Raw genomic sequence first — 21,543 nt, forward strand, 5'->3', positions numbered from 1 at the left:
GGAAGGTTACTTCACAAGTTTACTTTGTAAGAATATTTTAAGGTACATCTGAAGGTGGTGAACAGATCACCAAATGAGAAGGGCATAACAAGCTGAGAGAACAAATTGTGCACAGCAAAGAAACTTGAGATAGCAGAGCATGATTGGTAATGAAGAACTACAATTATTCAAGGAAAGCTGTAGCATAAATATTGAGAGAGGAAATACCAGGGAAATAAAATCAAAGGGGCACGGGAGTGCCAATGATGAAGGCTGCATGTGTCATGCTGAAGAACTAGAACTCATTCTTCCAAGAACTGAGGAACCGCCAAACAGCTTTAAGCCTGGGCATGACATCACCACACTGTCATTTCTAAAAACACCATCTTGTCTGCATCAGAGACATGAACTTAAATAGGGTAGAGGGCAGAACATGGTCTAGGTGGTTTACGATAAAGATGTTAACTAAAACAGATGGTAGGGATGGAGGACAGAAGTAAATTTGAGAAATGTGAGATAAAAATGAGAAGTATTAAGCGATCAGTTGGAAATGAGGGAAGAGAGAAAGACAAGAATCTAGAATGACCACTAGGAATCTGGCTGGGCAACTGGATAAAGAGGGAAAGCTAGGAGAAAAAGCAAGTTTTGGAATAAAGGTGATGAGTTTGGCTTTTGTTATGCTGGGTGAGATGTGCCTGTGGGACATCCAAATAAAGATGATCAATGCGTGGCTGAATCTCTGAGTCTGTCACTTGCTAGAAGCAACTGAAGATGTCCAGCAGTGAGTCTACAACATACAGGCAGAGAAAGGCATGAGTCAGATGGAAGACTTTAGGGACAGTGAGGTAAACAAGTAGAAAACAAGAAGCCTGGGAATAAAACCTGAACAGCATCAGCTTTTAAGGAACAGAGAAAGAAAAAAGAGTTTAAGAGTATGAGAAGGGGAGAAAATGGCTGAAAAGGACACGACAAGGAGAGAATGATGGCACAGAGGCCAAACAAGGAGAGTTTTAGTCTTTCACTGAAGAAGGGAGTAGTCAAAATTGTCAAGAGCATCAGAGAGATAATTTAAGTACTATCGTTCCCCTACACTGCATAGAGGAGACAGAGAAGACCAGGAAAAGGCTAAGGGAAAAGTAGTTACCAGAATGCTCACGCCAATATGTTCCAGATTTAAATATAGAAAACTGGCAGTGTTTGGTCATCACCAGGGAATTATTCTCACTTTATGATTTTTTTCTTTCCCAACAAAGGCAAATACTACTGATCATTGAAGTCTGGTACAAGTCCTGCTTCTTCTATTTCTTTACATATGTATTTATTTCACTATCTGCAGAAATACAAATTGTATGATTGTTGTGGATTAAAAATTTTATTTTTGTCTTTTAGGGTTGGCAATATTTTAAAGATTTTAAAACTTAGAGAAATAATTAGTTCTATGAATATGTTTAAAAATACTGTCGAGTAATCAAAATTTAAGTAATAATATTACAAATAATTTTGAGGCTTGCTTAAATGGAAATAAAGAACCTATGTCCATGCAAAACCAACATGGTGGAAACACTAATACACCAAGCTATGTAATCAAATATATCCTAATAATTAGGTTTAACTCATAATTGCTAATTGTATTTCCACTTGGAATTAGAGAACTTGAAGCTATTTCCACTTGGGATTAGAGAACTTGAAGCTTTGCACTTAGAACATATAACATATAATCATCTTAGATCCAAATTACCCCACTCCTTTAAATAAAATTAAAATTATTTGGTTATATGTTTTATAACACAAAAGTTGTTATATTATTCAAAAGTTAGTATCTTCTAGAAATATATTTTTCACATCAACTTCTATTGAATTATTTTAGTTATCCTATTTAAATATAGGTACAAAATAAAATAAAATAATTTTTTACTCTTACTAACTCCAAAAGCACACACAGATGTATCTAGAACATAGTCTATAAATAGAATTCATTCAAGTTAATGAAGTTAGTAAAGAAATCATTTCTGCTTTTGCTTAGGATAAAGGCCCTGGCCTTTTTTTCTTTTTCGTACCATGGAAATTAATCAAAGCTAAGTTTGTTAAATATTAATATCTAAAAGAAAATACTGATTTTGCTTCATTAATTAAAAAAAAATTTACATTCTCTTCCTTAAATTCTTATCATGTCTATATTCATCTCCACGACTGCCTACTCACTAGCATAACTCTGACTTTTCTTGACCTACCATGACCTAGTTTTTTGTCAATTGTCTTCACTTCCTCATATCACAAAGGAGTCCAAATGGAGAACAGAGAAAAATGCCACTGGGAGCATTATATGCCCATACTAAATTCCTACTTTTCAAGATGGATTTCCACCTCCAACACCACTGGATGATTCTGGGGTGCTTCAAGATTAATGTGTTAAGAACCAGATTTATTATACCCTTTCCCACATTTCTTTTTCTTGTTTTCCTTTTTAGTAAATGTGCCATTGATGAGTAACCCAGACCAGAAACATAGAGGTCATCCTTACTGTCTCTGTCTCCATCACTTCTCCACTTATTTACTTACTAAGTCCTACAATTTGTATCTCCTAAATCTTCCTAGAATTCTCTGCTTCAAAATCATTCTATCAAAACCTCTTTAATTGAGACTATTATCTTGTTTTCAACTTGATTAATTCAGAAATTCTCTTGCTTCTGGTCTTGTCCTATTCCTTACCGTATCTCAATAGCCTCAATGCATTCTCCACACTGGTGTCAGAGAACCTTTACCAAAATCGTTCTGATTGCGTCATTCCTGTTCTTAAAGTAAAATAATGGCAACAAAATGAACCAAATCAAAACACAATAACTACCATTATATCATGGTATTTAACAAAGTGGTTTCTGCAGTTTACTGCCTTGGGTCAAAACCCAGACTTTCCATCTACTTGCTATGAAAGCTTGGGCAAATTATCTCAACTCTCTGCATCTAAATAGTCTCATATTTTAAAAAGTGGGACCAATAACGATTCCTTTTTCTTAGAGTATAGTAAGGAATAAATGGCACATAGCACATGCCATTTCTATTATTGAGAGTTTTAAGCTCCTACTATGTGGGCACCATGAGGCACTCTGCATATCTCACTCATCATGACAACAATCCCCTGATGTATATACATTATCTTCAATTTACAAATGTGTCAACTCAAGTTTTTAAAGTCAAACAACTTGCTGAAAATTACACAACAGAGCCAGGATTTCAACCCATAGTCCAGTCAGTGGATATCCCTCTCTCTATATTCTTTTTTGATTTCCTAGGAAAGGAACTGAATGGGTGTATGTCCATCCCTGAGGCACTCAACGGTGGTCTGGAAAGCAGGTTCACATCATGCAAACATGACTGGTACTGCTGTAACATGCAGATTCCAGGGCAAAGGAGCTAGTAAAAAGCTCTTTTTTATTTCTCCTACGTTGGCCTTTTATACATTCTCCCTCATCCTTCCTCAGTTTCCTTGTTTCTGATGATCAGTCGTAATGAAGTGCCTGTCGTTGCCTGACAAACCAGCTCTCAGGCATCCTCACATTTTCACGTGTTACACCCTTATGCCCCTTCTCTAGTTGAAGCATTTCTACTTGTCCTTTATGATAACTTAATGATAATGGCATCCTCTCCAAAACTCTCCTCTGCCTTTACCAGGCAGTTTTAAAACCTTCCCTCCCCTAAATTCTTTTCATGTCTCTATTCATCTCCTAAGCTCCCACAATATTTTTTTCTTGTCTCTCTCTGCACTTGATACACTATAACAGTATCCTTCTCACATGTTCTATCTCCCCCTCACTCAACTTTGAGCACATGGGGACAAAGTTTTACCTATAATACTGTCCCTTGTGCTGAACATAGCACCTGGTACACAGAAGATGCTTGATAATGATTGTTCAAGTAAGTAAATGAGTAAATATATTTAATTGCTCTTAACATATAAGCACAATTCACTCCAGATATCTTATAAAATTTTTGAAATGATTATTGTTGAATCTATTTACTCAATGGCGAGTACTAAAGAGCTACCTAACCTAAAATGACCTCTGACAGATTACTTAATCCATTGGAGCTTCTTCATCTAAACACTGGATATAATAATACCTTTTTATGCATTCATTCCTTCAATATTTATTTAGGTATTTCCATGAGCCAGGTAATACCTAGGTGCCAACGATAGAATAGTGGGCAGCCTTACGGTCCATCCTATTCAGATGTGTATTTGATTGAGTGGAAAAGTCAGCCAAGAAAAGTCATTCATAGTGTGATGAATGTTCTCATAGGGGATGGTCATGGGAGTACTGCAGTGCTATGGGGATATGTTGAGGGAGACCTATTCCAGGCTTGGGAGCTGGGGGTCAGGACAGTCTTTCTTTGTGACATCTAAGCCAGATGGTATGAATATGTGTGTGTGTGCAAATACACACGTGCATGTGTGTGGGTGCTTAGTGGGGAGGAGCAGTTGGGGCCAGAATGAGAGAAACAGGTGGACTGGACAGTATTTTCGGAACCTGAAAGAAATTTAATGGCTCAATTTGAAAGACATAAGTGAGGGATTTAGACTCAAATTTCATTGGAGAGGTACAGGGACTAGATGAAGTCAGGTCTTGTAAGCCTTCCAAAAAAGTTTTAACTTTATCCTTAGAGCAAGAGAAACTATTAATAGGACAATGGGTCAGAATTGCATTTTTAAAAATTACTTTAACTGCAGTGTGGAGACTGGATTAGTAGAGAGACTGTTAGTAATAATCCAGGTGAAAGATTTTGACTTAAGAATTAGTTAGAAAGCATGAAAGAAATGAACAGATTTGAGAGTTCATAGAGATGTAGAATTAACAACCATTAGAGCTTGATTGTGGGACTGAAGAAAGGTAGGAATCAAGGAAGATGTTCAAGTTTCTGCCTTGGGCTGCTGGCGGGCAGAAAAGCCAGTTACTGGAGGAAGCAAGGATAGTGAAGTGTTAACCTGTTTCCCTAGAATTGTTTTGTTTCTATATAATTGTTTTGAAGATTAAGTGTAATAGTTTATATGATAGCAACTACCTCGATGCCTAGGGCACCATAGCTGCTTTCTGTAATCATTTCAATTTCCTTCTTCTCTTTTCCAAAGTTGTACCAGTAATTTAGTAGCAAAACTGGGCCTAGACTCCCAGGCTTTTGTTTACCAGTCCAGAGTTCTTTGTTAATGGACTGCTGATCTATAAACAAAGATGAAACATAGGAATTTTAAAGCAAATATTCACAACTTATCCTGGAATTGCTTACAAGCTGACAGCTATCCAACTTATTTTTAGTTTATGTTTAAAATGAATCATATGTTCCAAAATGACTGACAGAAACACAGTTTTGTTTCTGAAGCCAATTCTTTTCCATCATTTTGGACATCATTCAGAGGTATAACAGACTTTCAGGGTGTTTAAAAGCATTCATCCACGACAACAACAAATGCTAATTATCATAAAAAATAAACAGGTCCTGTTAACATCGTTCTAAGAATTTCTCCTACTCCAGCACTATACTTCATCTACCGTCCCATCTGTTTTGTGGGTGGGAACGAAGACTGGATGAAAGTATAATTATCATGTATCAAACTGGACTACACAACAAAATAGAAATGAATATAAATGGGAGGAACAGCATACATAATAAATCTGGAAAGGAAAAAAGAAACATATATAAAATGCATACTGCATCATGCAGTAAACAGCAGATACACAAATTCATAATGAAGTTATTAATGTTTATCTCACTGGGTATGAGGTGGATTTCTCTCCCATTTCAGTTCACAGCCCTAGCTGTCATCAGATTTTCTCCCACATGATCAAATAGTCATCTTGTTCACTTGGGAAGTTTACAAATTCTCTCTGTTAAGTTCTGTTATTAAAATTCCACCTGAGGGCTTCCCTGGTGGCTCAGTGGTTGAGAGTCCACCTGTTGATGCAGGGGACGCGGGTTCGTGCCCCGGTCCGGGAAGACCCCACATGCCGTGGAGCGGCTGGGCCCGTGAGTCATGGCCGCTGAGCCTGCGCGTCCGGAGCCTGTGCTCCGCAACGGGAGAGGCCACAACAGTGAGAGGCCTGCGTTCCGCAAAAAAAAAAAAAAAAAAAAAATTCCACCTTGAGACTTTTAAACATATCCAAAAATACAAAAAAAAAAAAAAAAAAAGAAAAGCATACTTCTATATATTTATGAATTCATTTCAAAGACAATCTTCTATCTTAGAGTCAGTTCTATCCCCTAAAAAATCAAGAATAGCAAAGTTCTAAAAGTGTGTTAAATTAAAAGTAAATTAAAAGGCCAGTTACAAATGCAATTATTTCATTACAAATAATATTAAAAACATGAACAACCACATATCCCTAAATAGAAACTAGAAGCTCAAGAGGGGCCTGGAGTTTGTTTCTTTTACTGGCATATACTTACACCTGGTACTGTCCCTGGAATGTAGCAGGGGCTTAATCAATGTTTGTTGAATTAAATATTGCATAAAATGGAGCATTAACATGCTTTTTTCCCCTCAGAGGATTTTTAAGGCATACTTACTCTATGAATAATTCTGTAATGACTCTAGGTTAGCATTCATATTTAAATAATCAAAGACTTTTAGAATATCCAAGTATTGATGTCACCTTCAAGTGATAGTAGTGGTGAAGTTTCTTTTAAATATTAGCTTAAACTATTTTTTTTTGTGGTACGCGGGCCTCTCATCGCCGCGGCCTCTCCTGTTGCGGAGCACAGGCTCCGGACGCGCAGGCTCAGCGGCCATGGCCCACGGGCCCAGCCGCTCTGCGGCATGTGGGATCTTCCCGGACCGGGGCACGAACCCGCGTCCCCTGCATCGGCAGGTGGACTCCCAACCACTGCGCCACCAGGGAAGCCCTAGCTTAAACTATTTTAATAAATGTAATCTTAGGCCAAGTCTCTGTTAAAAGTATATACATCTAATTAAATATTTCTCTATTTAAATTTGTCTCAATGATATAAATATTTAGAATATTATTCAAAGCAAAAGATCAACTACATATGAAACATTACTTCACCAAACTATGATGTGACCTTGATCACAAATCCCATTATCTCTTTATTCAGTCACTCAAGAACAACATATGTGAAGTAAAAATGTCAAATACATATACATACAAACAGAATAATGAGGAAATGTGGTATATCATAAACATTTTGAACATTTGCCAAATTTCTTTCTACTATGAGGAGTTTTAAGATAATAAGAAATAAATATATAATATCACATGTATAACATACATATATATGTATAACATATATGTGTGTATATATACCATGTTTATGTGCATATACATATGAGGACATGTGATATTTAGTCAGAATTCACCTGAATTATATCAGAAGAGAAAGGAGAAGTAAATAAACTATGGATTCATGCATGTGTATTCATATTTGTATATTTCTATATATGACCATCCATAAACATAAGTGGACCATTTTGTAACTGAGCATACCCTGGAGTATCACATTACACACCCTCAGAGAAACCATTCACACAGAACCTACCATTCATAATTTGACATATAGAACTTTACCAATGATAGAAAAGTAATGATTTGGAATATAACAATGCAATAAATTTAATAGGTCTAATTTAAGCTTAAAAACACATCAAAGGTACTTAGGTTATTTTTAAGGGCTTTTATTGCTGTATTTCTAAAGTTAAAATTTTTAACAAACATTTCACTTTTTTAAATCAAAAATGCAAAATTACACTATTAATGTGTATTTAGACTTACTCTTTCTTATCCTAAGTTTTAAAATTTTTCAAATTATTTACATTATTTTTCCAACCCTGTAACTCCCTGTTCTCTGTTCTCTTGGGAGAGTTCCTATCTGTCAATTTGCAAATGGTCAATTTTATTGGCAAAGGGACTAATTTCTGCATGTAGTTCTAAATACTACATTTATAAACAAAGTGAGCTCCTGGTGTATTTGGGGAGAATTTAAATTCAAATGAATTTCAATTTTAATGTAAACATAAAGGTATAGTGAAATGTTCTAGAATAAAATATTTTAAAATTCTAACTTAAAGAGAACTATTTAGACTAGTGATAAACATCTTAATGTGAAATTCCTTATCACTAAGTAATAATCAAAATAGTATGCAGTTCCTTTACCAATATAACTTCCAAGGAAATTAATACTTTATTTTTATTGTTTACGTTCTTATATTTCTCTGAGACTTGTTTTTATCTGATACCTCAAAATAACCATTCATATATAAAAATAATAACATACATTAAAACAAGAAAGCACAGACCACCTCTAGCCAGCAAATATTCATCTAAAGACACGGAAATAAATACAACTTAGTAAATACTATTTTCCAAGTCCCTAAGCTATATCTACATATGAACAGTTCCAAAAACTCAGAGTATTTCAATAGGTACTTTAACGTGCTATCCAGATATAAAGGTTATTACTTTTCACACACATTCTTTGCACATAAACAGCTATAGAAAATGTTAAGGCCAAAGTCTGAATTTCTTTTTTTTTTTTCCTGGATTTCTTGATAAGCTTCAGTGACAGCAAGTTATGAGGCTTTACTCTAGGAACCTACCCTGAAAAATTCTTTGAATGAATATTTCAATATTATATTTCACACTATCTCTATTCTTCATCCAATACTATGGCTCACAGTAACATCCTTCCTAGAACAAAAGTGCTTATTTTACAAATATAGAAAAAACAGTGTATGATTTTTTCTTTGTTTGGACGTATGAAATTAGTGTTAATGTTTCATTTCAAATGTTTTCCTTCCCTTAATTAAAAAAAAAAAAAACAAGAAAAGAACAAAAACAAACAAACAAAAAGAATACAGTAAGAATCTCGACTAAGTTTCAGAAAATTACCTATATTTAGAGCATAGCTGCAAAGGCTACTGATTTTTCTTACCAGTGCTGTCATCATAGACAACTGTGACAGTTTTCCACTTGAAGAACTGCACCAAGTCCAAAATGGCACGGCTGAGTGAAGAGAAGTCTGGGTAGAGACTGACATAGAAGGAATCTTTGTTGTCTGACACCTGGTGCTTCCAGCGGGTCTGGATGTGGGGAACCCCCAGAGCATTGCAGATCGACTGCACTGCATTTGCTGAAGAGCTGTGTGAAGGCCCGAAGATGGCAGCCACCCCAAGAGACAGCTGATCACAGGCTGAAGAGGAGATAGAAGTCTGTCAATAATGAGAGGAGAGATGCCAGTGTGCCAATACTACCACATTATTATTGTTAACCCAAAGGCATCATCTTGAAGGAAGATTTGTCTTTAATATAACATCTGCATCTAGCTGATTTTACATTTTGTCTAACTCCAAACATTTTCAGTTTGTTACAAGGGAAACTCACCTAGACACCTACAGCTCAATGTTCAAATAATGTCAAGGGAGGAGAGGAGGAAGGAGAAAGAGGGGGAATATTCTAGGATTAAAGGGGAGAGTGTTCATTTTGGAAGAATACTTCATATCAGGGAATAGTGTTCTTTCCCAAATTCACTGGGCATTCTCTACAATTTCAAATTCTTAATCAGAAGCCATTTATCTTCCACTGCCCATCCAAAAAGCTATGGCTACACATAGCTAAGTATCTGCAAATATCTGATGATATAGGTCAAGTGGTGCATACAAACACCCATACAAAACCTGACATGAGTCATAGAGGGTGATTTCATAGGGATTAATCTCATTGAGTAGGAAGAACATCAAAGTATGTCATTAAATAGATAAGTATGTAATCGTCTTTATTTATTTGGCTTTTGGATACTATAAGTCTTCTATATTGTACTGAATTACTTTTTTTAAGTTTATATTGGGTTGGCCAAAAAGTTCATTTGGGTTTTTCTGTAATATCGTATGGAAAAACCCTGAACTAACTTTTTGACCAGTCCAATATTTACTTGTAGAAAAGTTTACTCACATCAATAATAATTACAGTAATTAAGAGAGACATAATTAAATCAGAAGGTATTCAGACGGGAACAGAAAGACTGTGACGGGACTTGAATTTCTATAAGGTACACTAAAGCAACTGGCAAGTTCGGGTCTAGAAAGTCAATAGTTATTGGAAACATGAAACTCATCTTTAAATATTTGAAGATCTGGCCTGTGAAAGAGGCTAAAGTTTGTTTCATTTGACTGGAAAAGGAAGAATTAGGGCAAATGTTTAGAAGTTTCTCACAAATTTTGATACAATTTAAGGGAAGTAAGAAATGTTCAAAAGTGGAATTTTGCTCCAAGAGGCAATGGTTTGTATATCCCTGCAAATATTTCAATATGACTAAGGAGAATTGTTACTGGGATTTAGGGATCAATTAGGTGTTCAGATTTAATCCCTCACAAATAGTTTGTGATTCTACTGTGCAAAATTTTCTGATATTTTCCTTCAGAGATTTTGCCACATAAAATACGATGTGATGGATGGATTCTTAAGCATAGAGATATTTAATAAATAAATTTTAGTTGGAAAAAAAAGTTTACACTTTCTTCAAAAATTCAATATGATATAAATAAACAATTTTTGAATATATAGATTCTTACTTTTAAAATAATGATTAGAATTCTAAATCAGTAGAAAGGTTAGAGCCTAAAGTTTTTCACTCACACAGGTTTTAATTCACATACATTGAAAATAAAAGATCTTCCTTCTCCAGATTTTTGACAAGTCACAAATCAAGAAAGTTAAAAACCACTCTATTAGTTTACATAGAACTTTTTGAAGTGTGTTCAAATAAGAAATAGAGTTTTCAGGTATCGGAGGAGTCACTTAAAAGCAATGTATGATTCAAATAATAATTCAAGCTCTAGTGCATCAAAGTTTATTTATGGAGCAAAACAGTATTATCTACTAAAAGTATAAGACCATATATCACTGAAAATGTTTACATTTAGACATTTAACATATATTCTTGCCTTGGAAAAATTATTTTTTAAAAAATTTTAAGAATGTCCAAATTTATTATTTGTTATTTTGTAATTAGTCATAAATATCAGTATTACATATATATTTATGGAGCCCCCATAAGATTCAAAAACTATGTTAGATCTCTCCTTTTTATTATCTTTTATATATTGCTGTGCCCTCCAACCAGCAATAGGTTGACAAGAAAGAGCTTCACAAGACAAGTTCCAAACCTCGACATCCACCCTTTTAAACAACTCACAAAGAAACTTATTCATACACTTACTTGAGCTTTTTCAGCTTCAGGTCAAAGTCACTTAAGGAACTGGATTCCCAATAGATTTTTAATGGGTGACAAAATTTGTAAATCCTTTTTAATATTTTGAAAACGAAATGAGTTTACCACCTCATAATTTTGCTAAGATATTCGCAAGATAGTAAGCTGTTTGTTGTTAGAACATTCTAGTCCACTTTTTTTTTATGTTGCTACTTTGAAGTACCATTAAGAAATCTATTAATACTTTATTTATACTGCACTCATATTCCATATTCTTTGGTCTAAATTATTTCATTTGAGACAAGAGTTTCTTCTTCCTAATGGAAATAATCATGAACTATGTCAATAATCAAATGCACTTGTCTTGCAGTTAATGACTTATTTTGCAATTACGATGACATATGTAGTATTTCACAATAACCTTTACCCTTTTTTTCAGCCTTCAAAACCTTTCATCACCCTGACATGGTTCTGAAATGTGGAAACTTATTTTTATTCATAAAGATATGAATTCAAAGGGCAAGCAGAACATAGGTTTTGATAAAAACATGTAAGCTGGGGGAAAAGAAGGATACTTTCATCTCAAGAAATACTGTACCTTATTAACTGCCATTAATATTAATGAGTTTAGAAGAAATCTGTACCAAGTTAGAATTATAAATAATCATGTACATTTCTATGAATGTAAGGTAGCTAATAAAACAATAATTGGCATTACAGAAAAGCAAACATTGTTTTAAAAATATGAATTTAGAACAAATGCTTTCTAAGTCCACTCCTTTGAGAAAATCTACTTTATGAAATTTAATTTCTGTTACATGAATCCTAAACATGCAAAAGAAAAGATCACCTGCTTAGACAAAGTAAGCTTATGAAAACATCTCTCAAAACATACTTATTACTAAAACTGTTTGGTTAAAATAATGCCTCGATAATAGTTTCTCTATTGCCTTCTTTCATATATGTATTAAAGTCACATTCCAAAAATTATATTTCTATTCTTATATTTAAAACACAGTTTTACAAAATAATAAAATAAATAAAATTCATAAGGTATTTTTATTATTTCTTCATATAATCCGGTTTTCATATCATTAGCCATTTATTTTCAGTCTCCAAAAGAAACATCAAGTGGTTCAAAAATGGGCATAGACTATACACAAATGAAAGGTTGTTCAAATTTTTCCAATTAAGGTTAGACTGACTTTTTGAAGTCACTTGGAACCACAGAACTTTCAAGGTAGTCAGAAAATTGAGACCACAGTAATAGAGTGGAATTGACATATAATGCAAATAAAAATGTAAACATTGATTGTAAAACTTCGTAAAATCCACAGATGGTATTGTTTTATTTTAGAAAATTCTTAAAATAGGAATAGTTTAGTAGCAAAACAAAAGAATTAATGGGGAAAAAAAATTTTCACCATCCCAGACTTCACTGCATTTCATGTTATAAGCAATTGTTTTCAGTAGGTAATCATATCACTTTACTTTCCCTGATCAAATTTATGCGCAGTTTGAAAAGAAACATTTGCATGAAAATATTCCTAATGACTTATTAATTACTTTAGGAATTAAGAAATCTCTTAAGAATAGCTGAAAATTTGAATTCCAGAAAACATACAGTTAAATATCTATCAATTACCTTTCTTGGATGCTTCAAAACTGTCATAGAGGTTTATCTTCTGGGTGTCATAGGTTAGGGTGGTATTGGGCAACAAGGTTCTGTTTCTGTTGATTGTGTTCACAGCAAATCTGAACGCAAGCTCCTCGGCTCCCATTGGGCCAGATTCCACATATTCAAAAATACCACCTGGCAGAGAAAAAAAATAATCACACAGTTCTTACAAGATAGAGAAAATCTGGGAAGGTTTCTGTACTTTTATGTATGTATTTGTGCACTTACGCGTGTGTGTGTGTTTGAGTGATTTGTCTAAGTACATGAAGTTTGTGCTTACATTTTCTATGAATTTGAATATTTGGTATGTGCCCTTTAAGATAAATCCACACTGGCAAAATTTCTTTGATACTGCTACCAAAATTTACCATGATTTGAATATGATTTTGCCTTTTTATTTAGTAATTGCTTCTTTTAGGGCCTAGGTATATATAGATCTTGCCTTAAGTACTGAACATTAACCCTCAAAATTTTGCACACAGTTAGAAAATAATCAATCCTCTATATTGATATAAAGCTATAAAGTTAACATTGGGAAAACTGTATTAAATTTGTCTCTATTAATTCAGAAATCAGAATTCTTTTGCATAATTTTTACGGCACTTACCATGTTAAAAGCCCAAAATACTTATTCACTTGCAAATTCCAGCATCTTACTTGCAAGAAAAAAGGACGAAGTAGCATTTTTCTATTTGTTTTACTCTAAATCCTTTTTCAAAAACCACTTGACATTTTTGAAAGATAACTCTCCCAAACAGTGCAAATCCCTTAGTCAGTGAATAACACTGCAGCATATAATTTTGGCCGTACAATGTAGACTATAATTTAAAGACACGTCCTTTCCATTTGTCACCTTCCACCAGCTGTGCCTCAGTCCAGTTCCCTCATTCGTGTCCCAGCCTTGACATCATCACTCTCTTTTCAGTTATAAGTGACCTAACTGGGACCTTTGTCTCCAACAGAATCTCTTCCTTATTGCTGCTTTGGTGAATGGAATGAAAAAGGGAGCACCTGAAAGCTGACACCCTCCAACCTCTGTCCTTAGGAAACCAGAACATTAAAATTAAAGAACATTTATTTTTCTCCCTTTCAAATTTCACACCATGTGCTCTCAGCACCATCATTCACATATTAAACTCCCTTGAATAGGGCATTTCCACAGCTTGCAGTCCATACCTCATCAAAAATCTTTTGACACATGAATGTCAGTTGACTATACTATCAGCAAACTACCTATTCTAAATTAGTAAGAAGTCATGGTATAGTAATAATTCCTCTAAATGTGAAGAATTAGGACTCAGAAGATACCACAGTGATTGGAAAAATTTATATTCAGGAAGCATTGGAAATTTGTCATTTTACACAGTATTAGTTAGAAATATTTCTCTTATTTTTTCAACTAATTTGATGGTGTAGTTACAGAACAATCAACCGTGTGAAATCATACTCCAAATATGTTTAAAATCTTTGGTGACTTACGCTAAGCAGAAGGATATTAAGTATTTACATGCCGAATGGGTGTCAAGAACAAAATTAGATGTCTTATATACGTGGAGGAGAACAGCGGTATGAGCATGGACTCTGAAGCCAAACTGCGTTCACATTCTGGCTCTGCCACTTGTAACCCAGGTAAATTAGCACAGTTGCTTCAATCCTCAGTCTGAGTTTCTTCATCTCTAAAGAAGGTATGATAATGGAGGCTACTGCATAGAGTTGTTGTAAAGGGCAAATGTTATCTCATAACAAGTCACTTAGAATCAGTGGCTGCCATAGAGCAAACATTCCATAAGAGTTTAAGGTTTCACTAAATCTTCAAAGCAACCCCAAGTAGTAAAATTTTACAGGAAACAATACTTTGGCCAAAGATCACGCAACTTATCAAGTGATAGAGCCAACATTAGAATCTGTTCATGCCTGACTCCAAAGCCCTTGCCTATTCCACTACAAATTAGTAGTTGTCTTCAAAATTTCATTCAGGCAAAATACACAGAAATTCCTAAAATGTGAGATATGATGACTTTAATAATAATATGTAATCAGAATTGTAAGATCTTATATATGGAACAGAAAAATAATAGAGTAATTGGAAAGTACTTAACCTTAATTAGGAATACAGAATCAATTTTAGAAATGCAAATCTGAAGTTATTTCTTAATGGCAAAATAAAATGGAAAAACTATATCTACTTTCCTTAGTTCAAATTTTAATTTGAATGTGGTATAAATACAAAATAAGGATACAGAAATGGTCAACACATGATGATAGAGGGTTAAAACTTTCCTATCCTTCACCTCTCTTCAAAATAACAACCTACTTTGAAAATTATGTGCCAGAGTCTTCTAAAATTGAAAATACACCAACCCTGTGACCCAAAATTTCACTCCAGGATATATACCCAAGAAAAATATGTATACATATTCATCAGAAAACATGTACAAGAATACTCATAGCAGCATGGAATAAATGCATCAGTGAACAACTACATTCAACAGTAAGAGATGAATCTTACAAACGAAATGCTGAAAGGAGTCAGACACAAGGGAATATTGCTGTATGATTTCATTTTTTAAAAAGTTCCAAAAATGGTGTTGGGTGTAGGTGCAGGAGGGTGAATGATGGGCTTCTGGGTGCTGGTGGTATTCTGTTTCTTATCCTAGTTGCTTGGATATATATTATTAAGGCTTTACACAATGGTTTGTTTATTTTGGTTTATGTAGATCATCCTTTAATAAAATTTTACATTAAAAAACAATTGCATAAAAGTGCTAAGGCTTTTCTAAGTTTGATAACAGAAGCAGTAAAAATAAGGGCAATACTGCTGAATGTAATTTGAATATTTGAAAAAATTCATAATCAAACTCATTAAAATGATTAAAGGAATATGAAGAAAATATATGAAAGTATGTTAACTAAATACAAACATATATATTAGAAAAAAGGTTGGTATCTTCAATATAAAATAATATTAACAAGAAATATAATCACTCCAATGGAAAAAGTGGCAAAGAATATGAATAGATAATAAATATTACATGCAAAGAATCAATGAAGACATGAAAATGTGCAAATATAGAAAAAAGAAAGATTAAAACAATGAGATGGAATTTTTACAGATCAAAATTATGGAGGTATGAGAAAAAGTACAGTTGAAAAGGAAAATAAATTGATACAAACTTTCTTGAAAACTTTTTGTTAATCTATCAAGCTTTAAAAATATCATACACTTGAATCTGCTAATTCTACTTATAGGATATATCCTTAAGAAAACTGTGGGCGATTTAGCTACAAGGGTGCTCACTTTGTTCATAAGAACAATGTGATTAGAAATACTCTAAATATCTAATGGGACGGGATTATTTACATAACTGTGGTACATTTAATTAATAAAATACTCTGCATCTAGCCATTTTTTTTCTATAGAAGGTATCTGATGACAAAACATGCTTTATAAGAAGTTACAATTTGCACTTATGCTTAACAAAGTATTAAGTGTGGTTCATTTTAGATGATAGGCATTTGATTAATTTTCTTGTGTCTGTTTTAAATAGTTAACAATGAACCTGTGTTAATCTTATAACTTTAGACACCTTACTTACTCAAGCCATGAGGCAATTCTCTGTAATCTGTTGATGTGAAGATGAGCAGAGAACTGAGAAAGTACATATTTCAGTTCTTTTCTTTATGAAGTAGAAAATAAAAGTTTATACATTTGATTCTCTGAGGAAGAAATCAGCTATTTTTATTCTAAAAGTATATCTTTGGTTTTAAAACTTCCTAATAAAAAATTGAAAGGCAAAGCATTTTTTCCATCCATTCTTAGACCTGTAAAAGGGTAGTTGTTCACATGATTTTGAACAGGGCTTATTCTCTTATCTTGAGAAATAATATTTATTTCATGCTATGCACCTTCTATACAAGGTGTTTGCTTCTAGACTTATTATTTTTATTATGAAGTGTCAGAATTGTATGTAGCATTTCATAAGCATGTGGTACATGAAGACAGAATTGCTACCCTAAGGAGTTCACAAAAACATGTTTGGTGGATAAAATACATTTCAGGGTAATAAAGAACATAGAAGAACTATATGATCTTAAAGCAGCATCTTAGTAATCTATAATTAAGTGTTTCCAGAGACTTGTACCAAGATTCACACAGTTTCACATTTTCAAGAATCTATAGACCACTTTCTCATTATCATCACATTCCCTAGTTTCTATTGGATACAAGCAAAATTTCACTGCTTTCTTATACTTTCTGAAATTAAAAAAAAAATCATATAAGATAATCATTCTCACAATTTTATTTTTGTTTAATTGTTTTGTCTCTTTGTTTGTTTTAATTTAGGAAAGGCCATCACATCTCACATAACCTCCGTATCAAGAGACAGGCCTGCAATTCTTTCTCCAAGCTTATAGTAAAAGTTAATAGTTTTCATCATTCTTTAAGAGGCTTGTTAGAGAAAAAGGAGAGAAACAGAATAGAATAGTCTTCTTTTCCATAAGCAGAGTTGCCCCACTTTGTTTAGCAGATACAGAATCCCAAATGGCAAGGAATCCCTCATTTACACAGAACTCACAACACTGCCACTTTCCCTATCACAGGCTCTGATTCACAAAAGAACAACATTACCCAAGACTTGAAATAGAAGATTTATATTAGTCAACTGCTAAAGCCTATCCATTTTTTTTCTCTTTTAGGTCCATTTTAACTGCCACTGAGGATTGTATGACTCATAAACCTGTGATGGATGTGCCAACCAATCTCACGTCTAACTTCTAAGACTGTTCAAATAGGTCCTATCATAAAGTAGATACAGTGTCTTACAGACATTCAGTTCAATAAAGGAATCGATGTTGTGAATGATACATCATCTGTTATCCTCTCAGAAGATATGCTGTTTCTTTCAATCAACTGTTATAATAACCTTATTTTCTATCTAAACAAATGTAAAAGATGTCCTCCTAATTTTAATTTTCTACAAATCCTTATCCAAAGGATAAAATCATCTCTTTCTTTCTCTCTCTCCACTATGTGAGGACATAGTGGGAAGGCAGCTGTCTGAAAGCCAGGAAAAGCAACCTCGCCAGAAACTAAATTCTCCGGACCTTGATCTTGGACTTCCCAGCCTCCAGAACTTTTGGTAAAAAAATGTTGGCCTCATCTAAGTCAAGGAGTTGCAGGTCCAAGAGGAGGCTGGTCGGACGAATAGAAACCCAGCTTGCTGTTCAACAACTTTAATAAGATTGGTCCTTAAGAGTCTTCCTTGGGTGCTGGCTGGATCAGCTCCTGAGTAGGTACAGCTTCAGGAATCTTCCACTGGAGGCGGCATCACATCAAAGTTAGAAGGATCCTGTCCTGCATGCCCCAGATCTCACCTTTCCAAAGTTCCAGAAAGAATGACCAGTGTCTATATCATCATAGCACCAACCCCTAAACCCCCAAAGTTTAAAAGACACAATAACATCCCAGAGCCAAAGGCAACCACTGGAACAGCCTTCCCTCTGAGCCCCAGTACCCTTTGGTCCAGAGCTGCAAAGTTAAGTGCCTACACTGGAGATTCAGTAAGAGGTGGTGAGGACTGAAGAGCACTTACCCCATCAAAAGGGAAGTTCAACTTTTTAAAATGCTCTGCTGACTAAACTCATCACAATACACCCACTAGACCACTAGTGAGCACTGAGGCAGATGAATATGCTTCCCAAGGAAAAGTCTAGACCCCTCATGTTACCGTGGTAGAATTTTTGCTGTCACACACAGCCACTACTTGGGGGAAATATGAGATGGAAGACAAAAGACAGATGCTCCAAGGCTTTCCCTGGGTGCTAATAAATTCGTCCCTACTAGCCAGACCATCTCATTGAAGAGCTTAAAATGCTGTTAGAAGAAATGTCCCCAGTGGTTAATTTCACACACAAATTAGCACAACCTGCAGAGGGGGTAGAGGAAATCTACCACCCACACAGGCTTCCTTTCTCAGAAACACTTTCCAAAGAACACTTCCATGACAGGCCAAAATTTAGAAGTATATGACGGTGGCACATCCAGGCCCATAACATTCAGGTTCATTCATATATCCCTTTAGAGAGCCCCTCTGACCCCAGCACAAATGGCATCTCACCACTGAGGGTGGTCTTGTCCAGGGACACAGCCTCTACAGGATTACAGGCAACTTTGTTTTTTGGTTTTTTTTTCGCGGTACGCGGGCCTCTCACTGTTGCGGCCTCTCCCTTTGCGGAGCACAGGCTCCGGATGCGCAGGCTCAGCGGCCATGGCTCACGGGCCCAGCCGCTCCGCAGCACGTGGGATCTTCGCGGACCGGGGCACGAACCCGTGTCCCCTGCATCGGCAGGCGGACTCTCAACCACTGCGCCACCAGGGAAGCCCTACAGGCAACTTTGAACAAAATTCAGCGCCTGGCATGATGTGAAATGCCCAAGCCACAGCCACGGGTGAACAACAAAAACAGGAACAAAAAAAAAAAAAAAAAAAAGATAAAATCATCATGTTTCTTTATTAATATCAATGGTCATTTAAAAAATGCCCTGGATATTAAATGACATTAGGGAATTATTTGTTTCTTTTTTCTCCTTAGGAAAAATAATGATATCGTTTATGTAAGAAAATATCCTTGTTCTTAGGAGATCCATGATGAAGTGCTTAGGTGTAAGGCATCACAAAAACAAAGATGGAAAAACGTTAACAACTGTTTAATCAAAGTGGTGAGTATAGGAATATTTATTTCATTTGAATTTTTCTGTATATTTAATAATTTCATAATAAAGTTTGGGGGAGAAAGAAAAAGGACAGGATAAAATAAAACTCCTATACTTATCATTTTGTTATTGCTGCAGGTTTTTAACAAATGTCTCAAAAAGACATCTAAATCATCTGCAAATATTTCAATTAAATCAATTAAATCACTCTGCAAATATTTATAAAAGTACTATGTATTAATACTAAAATTGTACTATTATTGTAAATGTAAAGGATACAGGAGTCTAAGAATGACACAATCAATTAATTATCTCATCCACCCATCCTTTGGATATTCAGATTGCTTCTAATACTATTGATACATATGGGTCTCTAGGAATGGCAAACCTGCTGCTATCTAAAACTTCTTTCTTCTCTGGGAGAGTTCTAGCACAAAGTTCTCTCATCTATTAATCCATCATTTGCTCCCTGAAGCTTCTAACCATTTGCTCTGATTAGAATAAATTTAAGCTGAGTTTTCGCGTGATCATCTTCCAGAATTTCAAAACAGATACCAAGTTCCTACTATATTTCCTTTTATCCAGGTTAAAACTTTTAAATCTTTTGTTTGTCACATGACTATTCTGATCCATTCATTTCTCTAGTTATTTTTTTCTCTGAACATACTCCAGTGTATCACAGCTCAATGTGAGTCCATTTCTTAATCATATTCCAAGTGGGTTCAAGCAAAGCAAATTATAATAGGACTGCCAGCTCCCTAAATTAATGTAGTATACATTGTATAAAGAGTGCGTTTTTTTTTTTTAGAATACAATATCATACTGCTGATTCATCTTAAGCTTACATTAAAAAAGTTTGTGATGTACTATTTTCTTTTTATTTTCATGTGTCCCTGATTAATATAGTCTATTTATAGTTGGTCTAATTTTCTAATTAATACTATTTGGATTCTGATTCTATCAACTCTTTATTAATATTAATTTACTCAGTTTCTAGTGTACCAAGGCAAGTTATTAATACTACGGAGATATATGAAATGTGTTTATTTTCCCTTTGTCTTTAGATCATATTCAGTCCAAGTCAGTGGTAAAAATGTGGAGCGATAGAGAGTTAAAGACAAAGACTCGGGTCATAATACCATGGATACCACTACTGGAAGCTTTCCCTATTGTTAAACTAGCTAATGATCTTCTTAATTATTTTAGCTAACAGTTCATAGTTCTCCATTACTTCTACAGAAACATCACTGTACACTTTTCACAGGCTTTACTTGACTAAGTCAGAGGCACTGTGCCTTCCACACTGTAATCCTGCCTCTCCACTGGATCTTCTACAGAGCCCTCCACCAACTCTGGCTTTTTTCAATAGTTTCTCCACACTGCAACCAGAGTAATATTTCTAAAATACAACTTTAATCTTGTTATTTATTTTCTAAAATCTTTCAGTAACTGCCTAATTTTTAAGCTTAATGTTAAAGATAATGATAAACTTAATGATAAAGTTCTTCATAATCTATCTTCTGCCTTCCTCTCTAGGCTCTTTTCTTACTACTCCCACTTCCCCAGTGTTACAGCCAAATAAAACTACCTACCTTTCTCTGAGTGAATCAAGGTCAAATGCCTCCATTCTTCCCAAATGAGGTTCCTCTGCCCAGGAACCTAGTTCCTACCTACACATACACACACGCAAACACACACACATACACATGAACGTACACATATGCATAACTACACACATATACATACACATTAACACATTTTTCCAACCTTCTTTCTCTCCTAATGCATTGTGAGTCTTTAGCATAGTCCCCTATTCTGGGGAGACATTCCTTACTGGCCCTAACTCTAACTTGACTAATTTGTAATCTCTGATTTACATTCCCTCAGTTCCAGATCACTTTCAAACACTATAATGCATACTCCAGCAACTGAAGTTTAAGAAAGTTAAATCAGTCACTATTTAC

General features: G+C 34.7%; 1 protein-coding gene across 4 annotated transcripts in view; it reads right to left on the reverse strand.

Moving 5' to 3' along the window:
• Nucleotides 1-21,543, reverse strand: part of GRIK2 (glutamate ionotropic receptor kainate type subunit 2) — a 661,376-nt gene that overhangs the window by 394,535 nt on the left and 245,298 nt on the right. For all 4 annotated transcript variants that reach the window (XR_007470694.1, XM_049695632.1, XM_049695633.1 and 1 more), the window contains 2 exons: nucleotides 12,833-13,000; nucleotides 8,914-9,171 (listed from right to left, as the gene is read on the reverse strand). Coding sequence is in view for 3 of the 4 variants with exons in the window: in XM_049695632.1 (XP_049551589.1) it covers nucleotides 8,914-9,171; nucleotides 12,833-13,000 (426 nt within the window). In the remaining variant the exon portion in view is untranslated. The remainder of the gene's footprint in view (nucleotides 1-8,913; nucleotides 9,172-12,832; nucleotides 13,001-21,543) is intronic.

Source organism: Orcinus orca, chromosome 12, assembly GCF_937001465.1.
Source record: "Orcinus orca chromosome 12, mOrcOrc1.1, whole genome shotgun sequence".
NCBI classification, from domain to species: Eukaryota; Metazoa; Chordata; class Mammalia; order Artiodactyla; family Delphinidae; genus Orcinus; species Orcinus orca.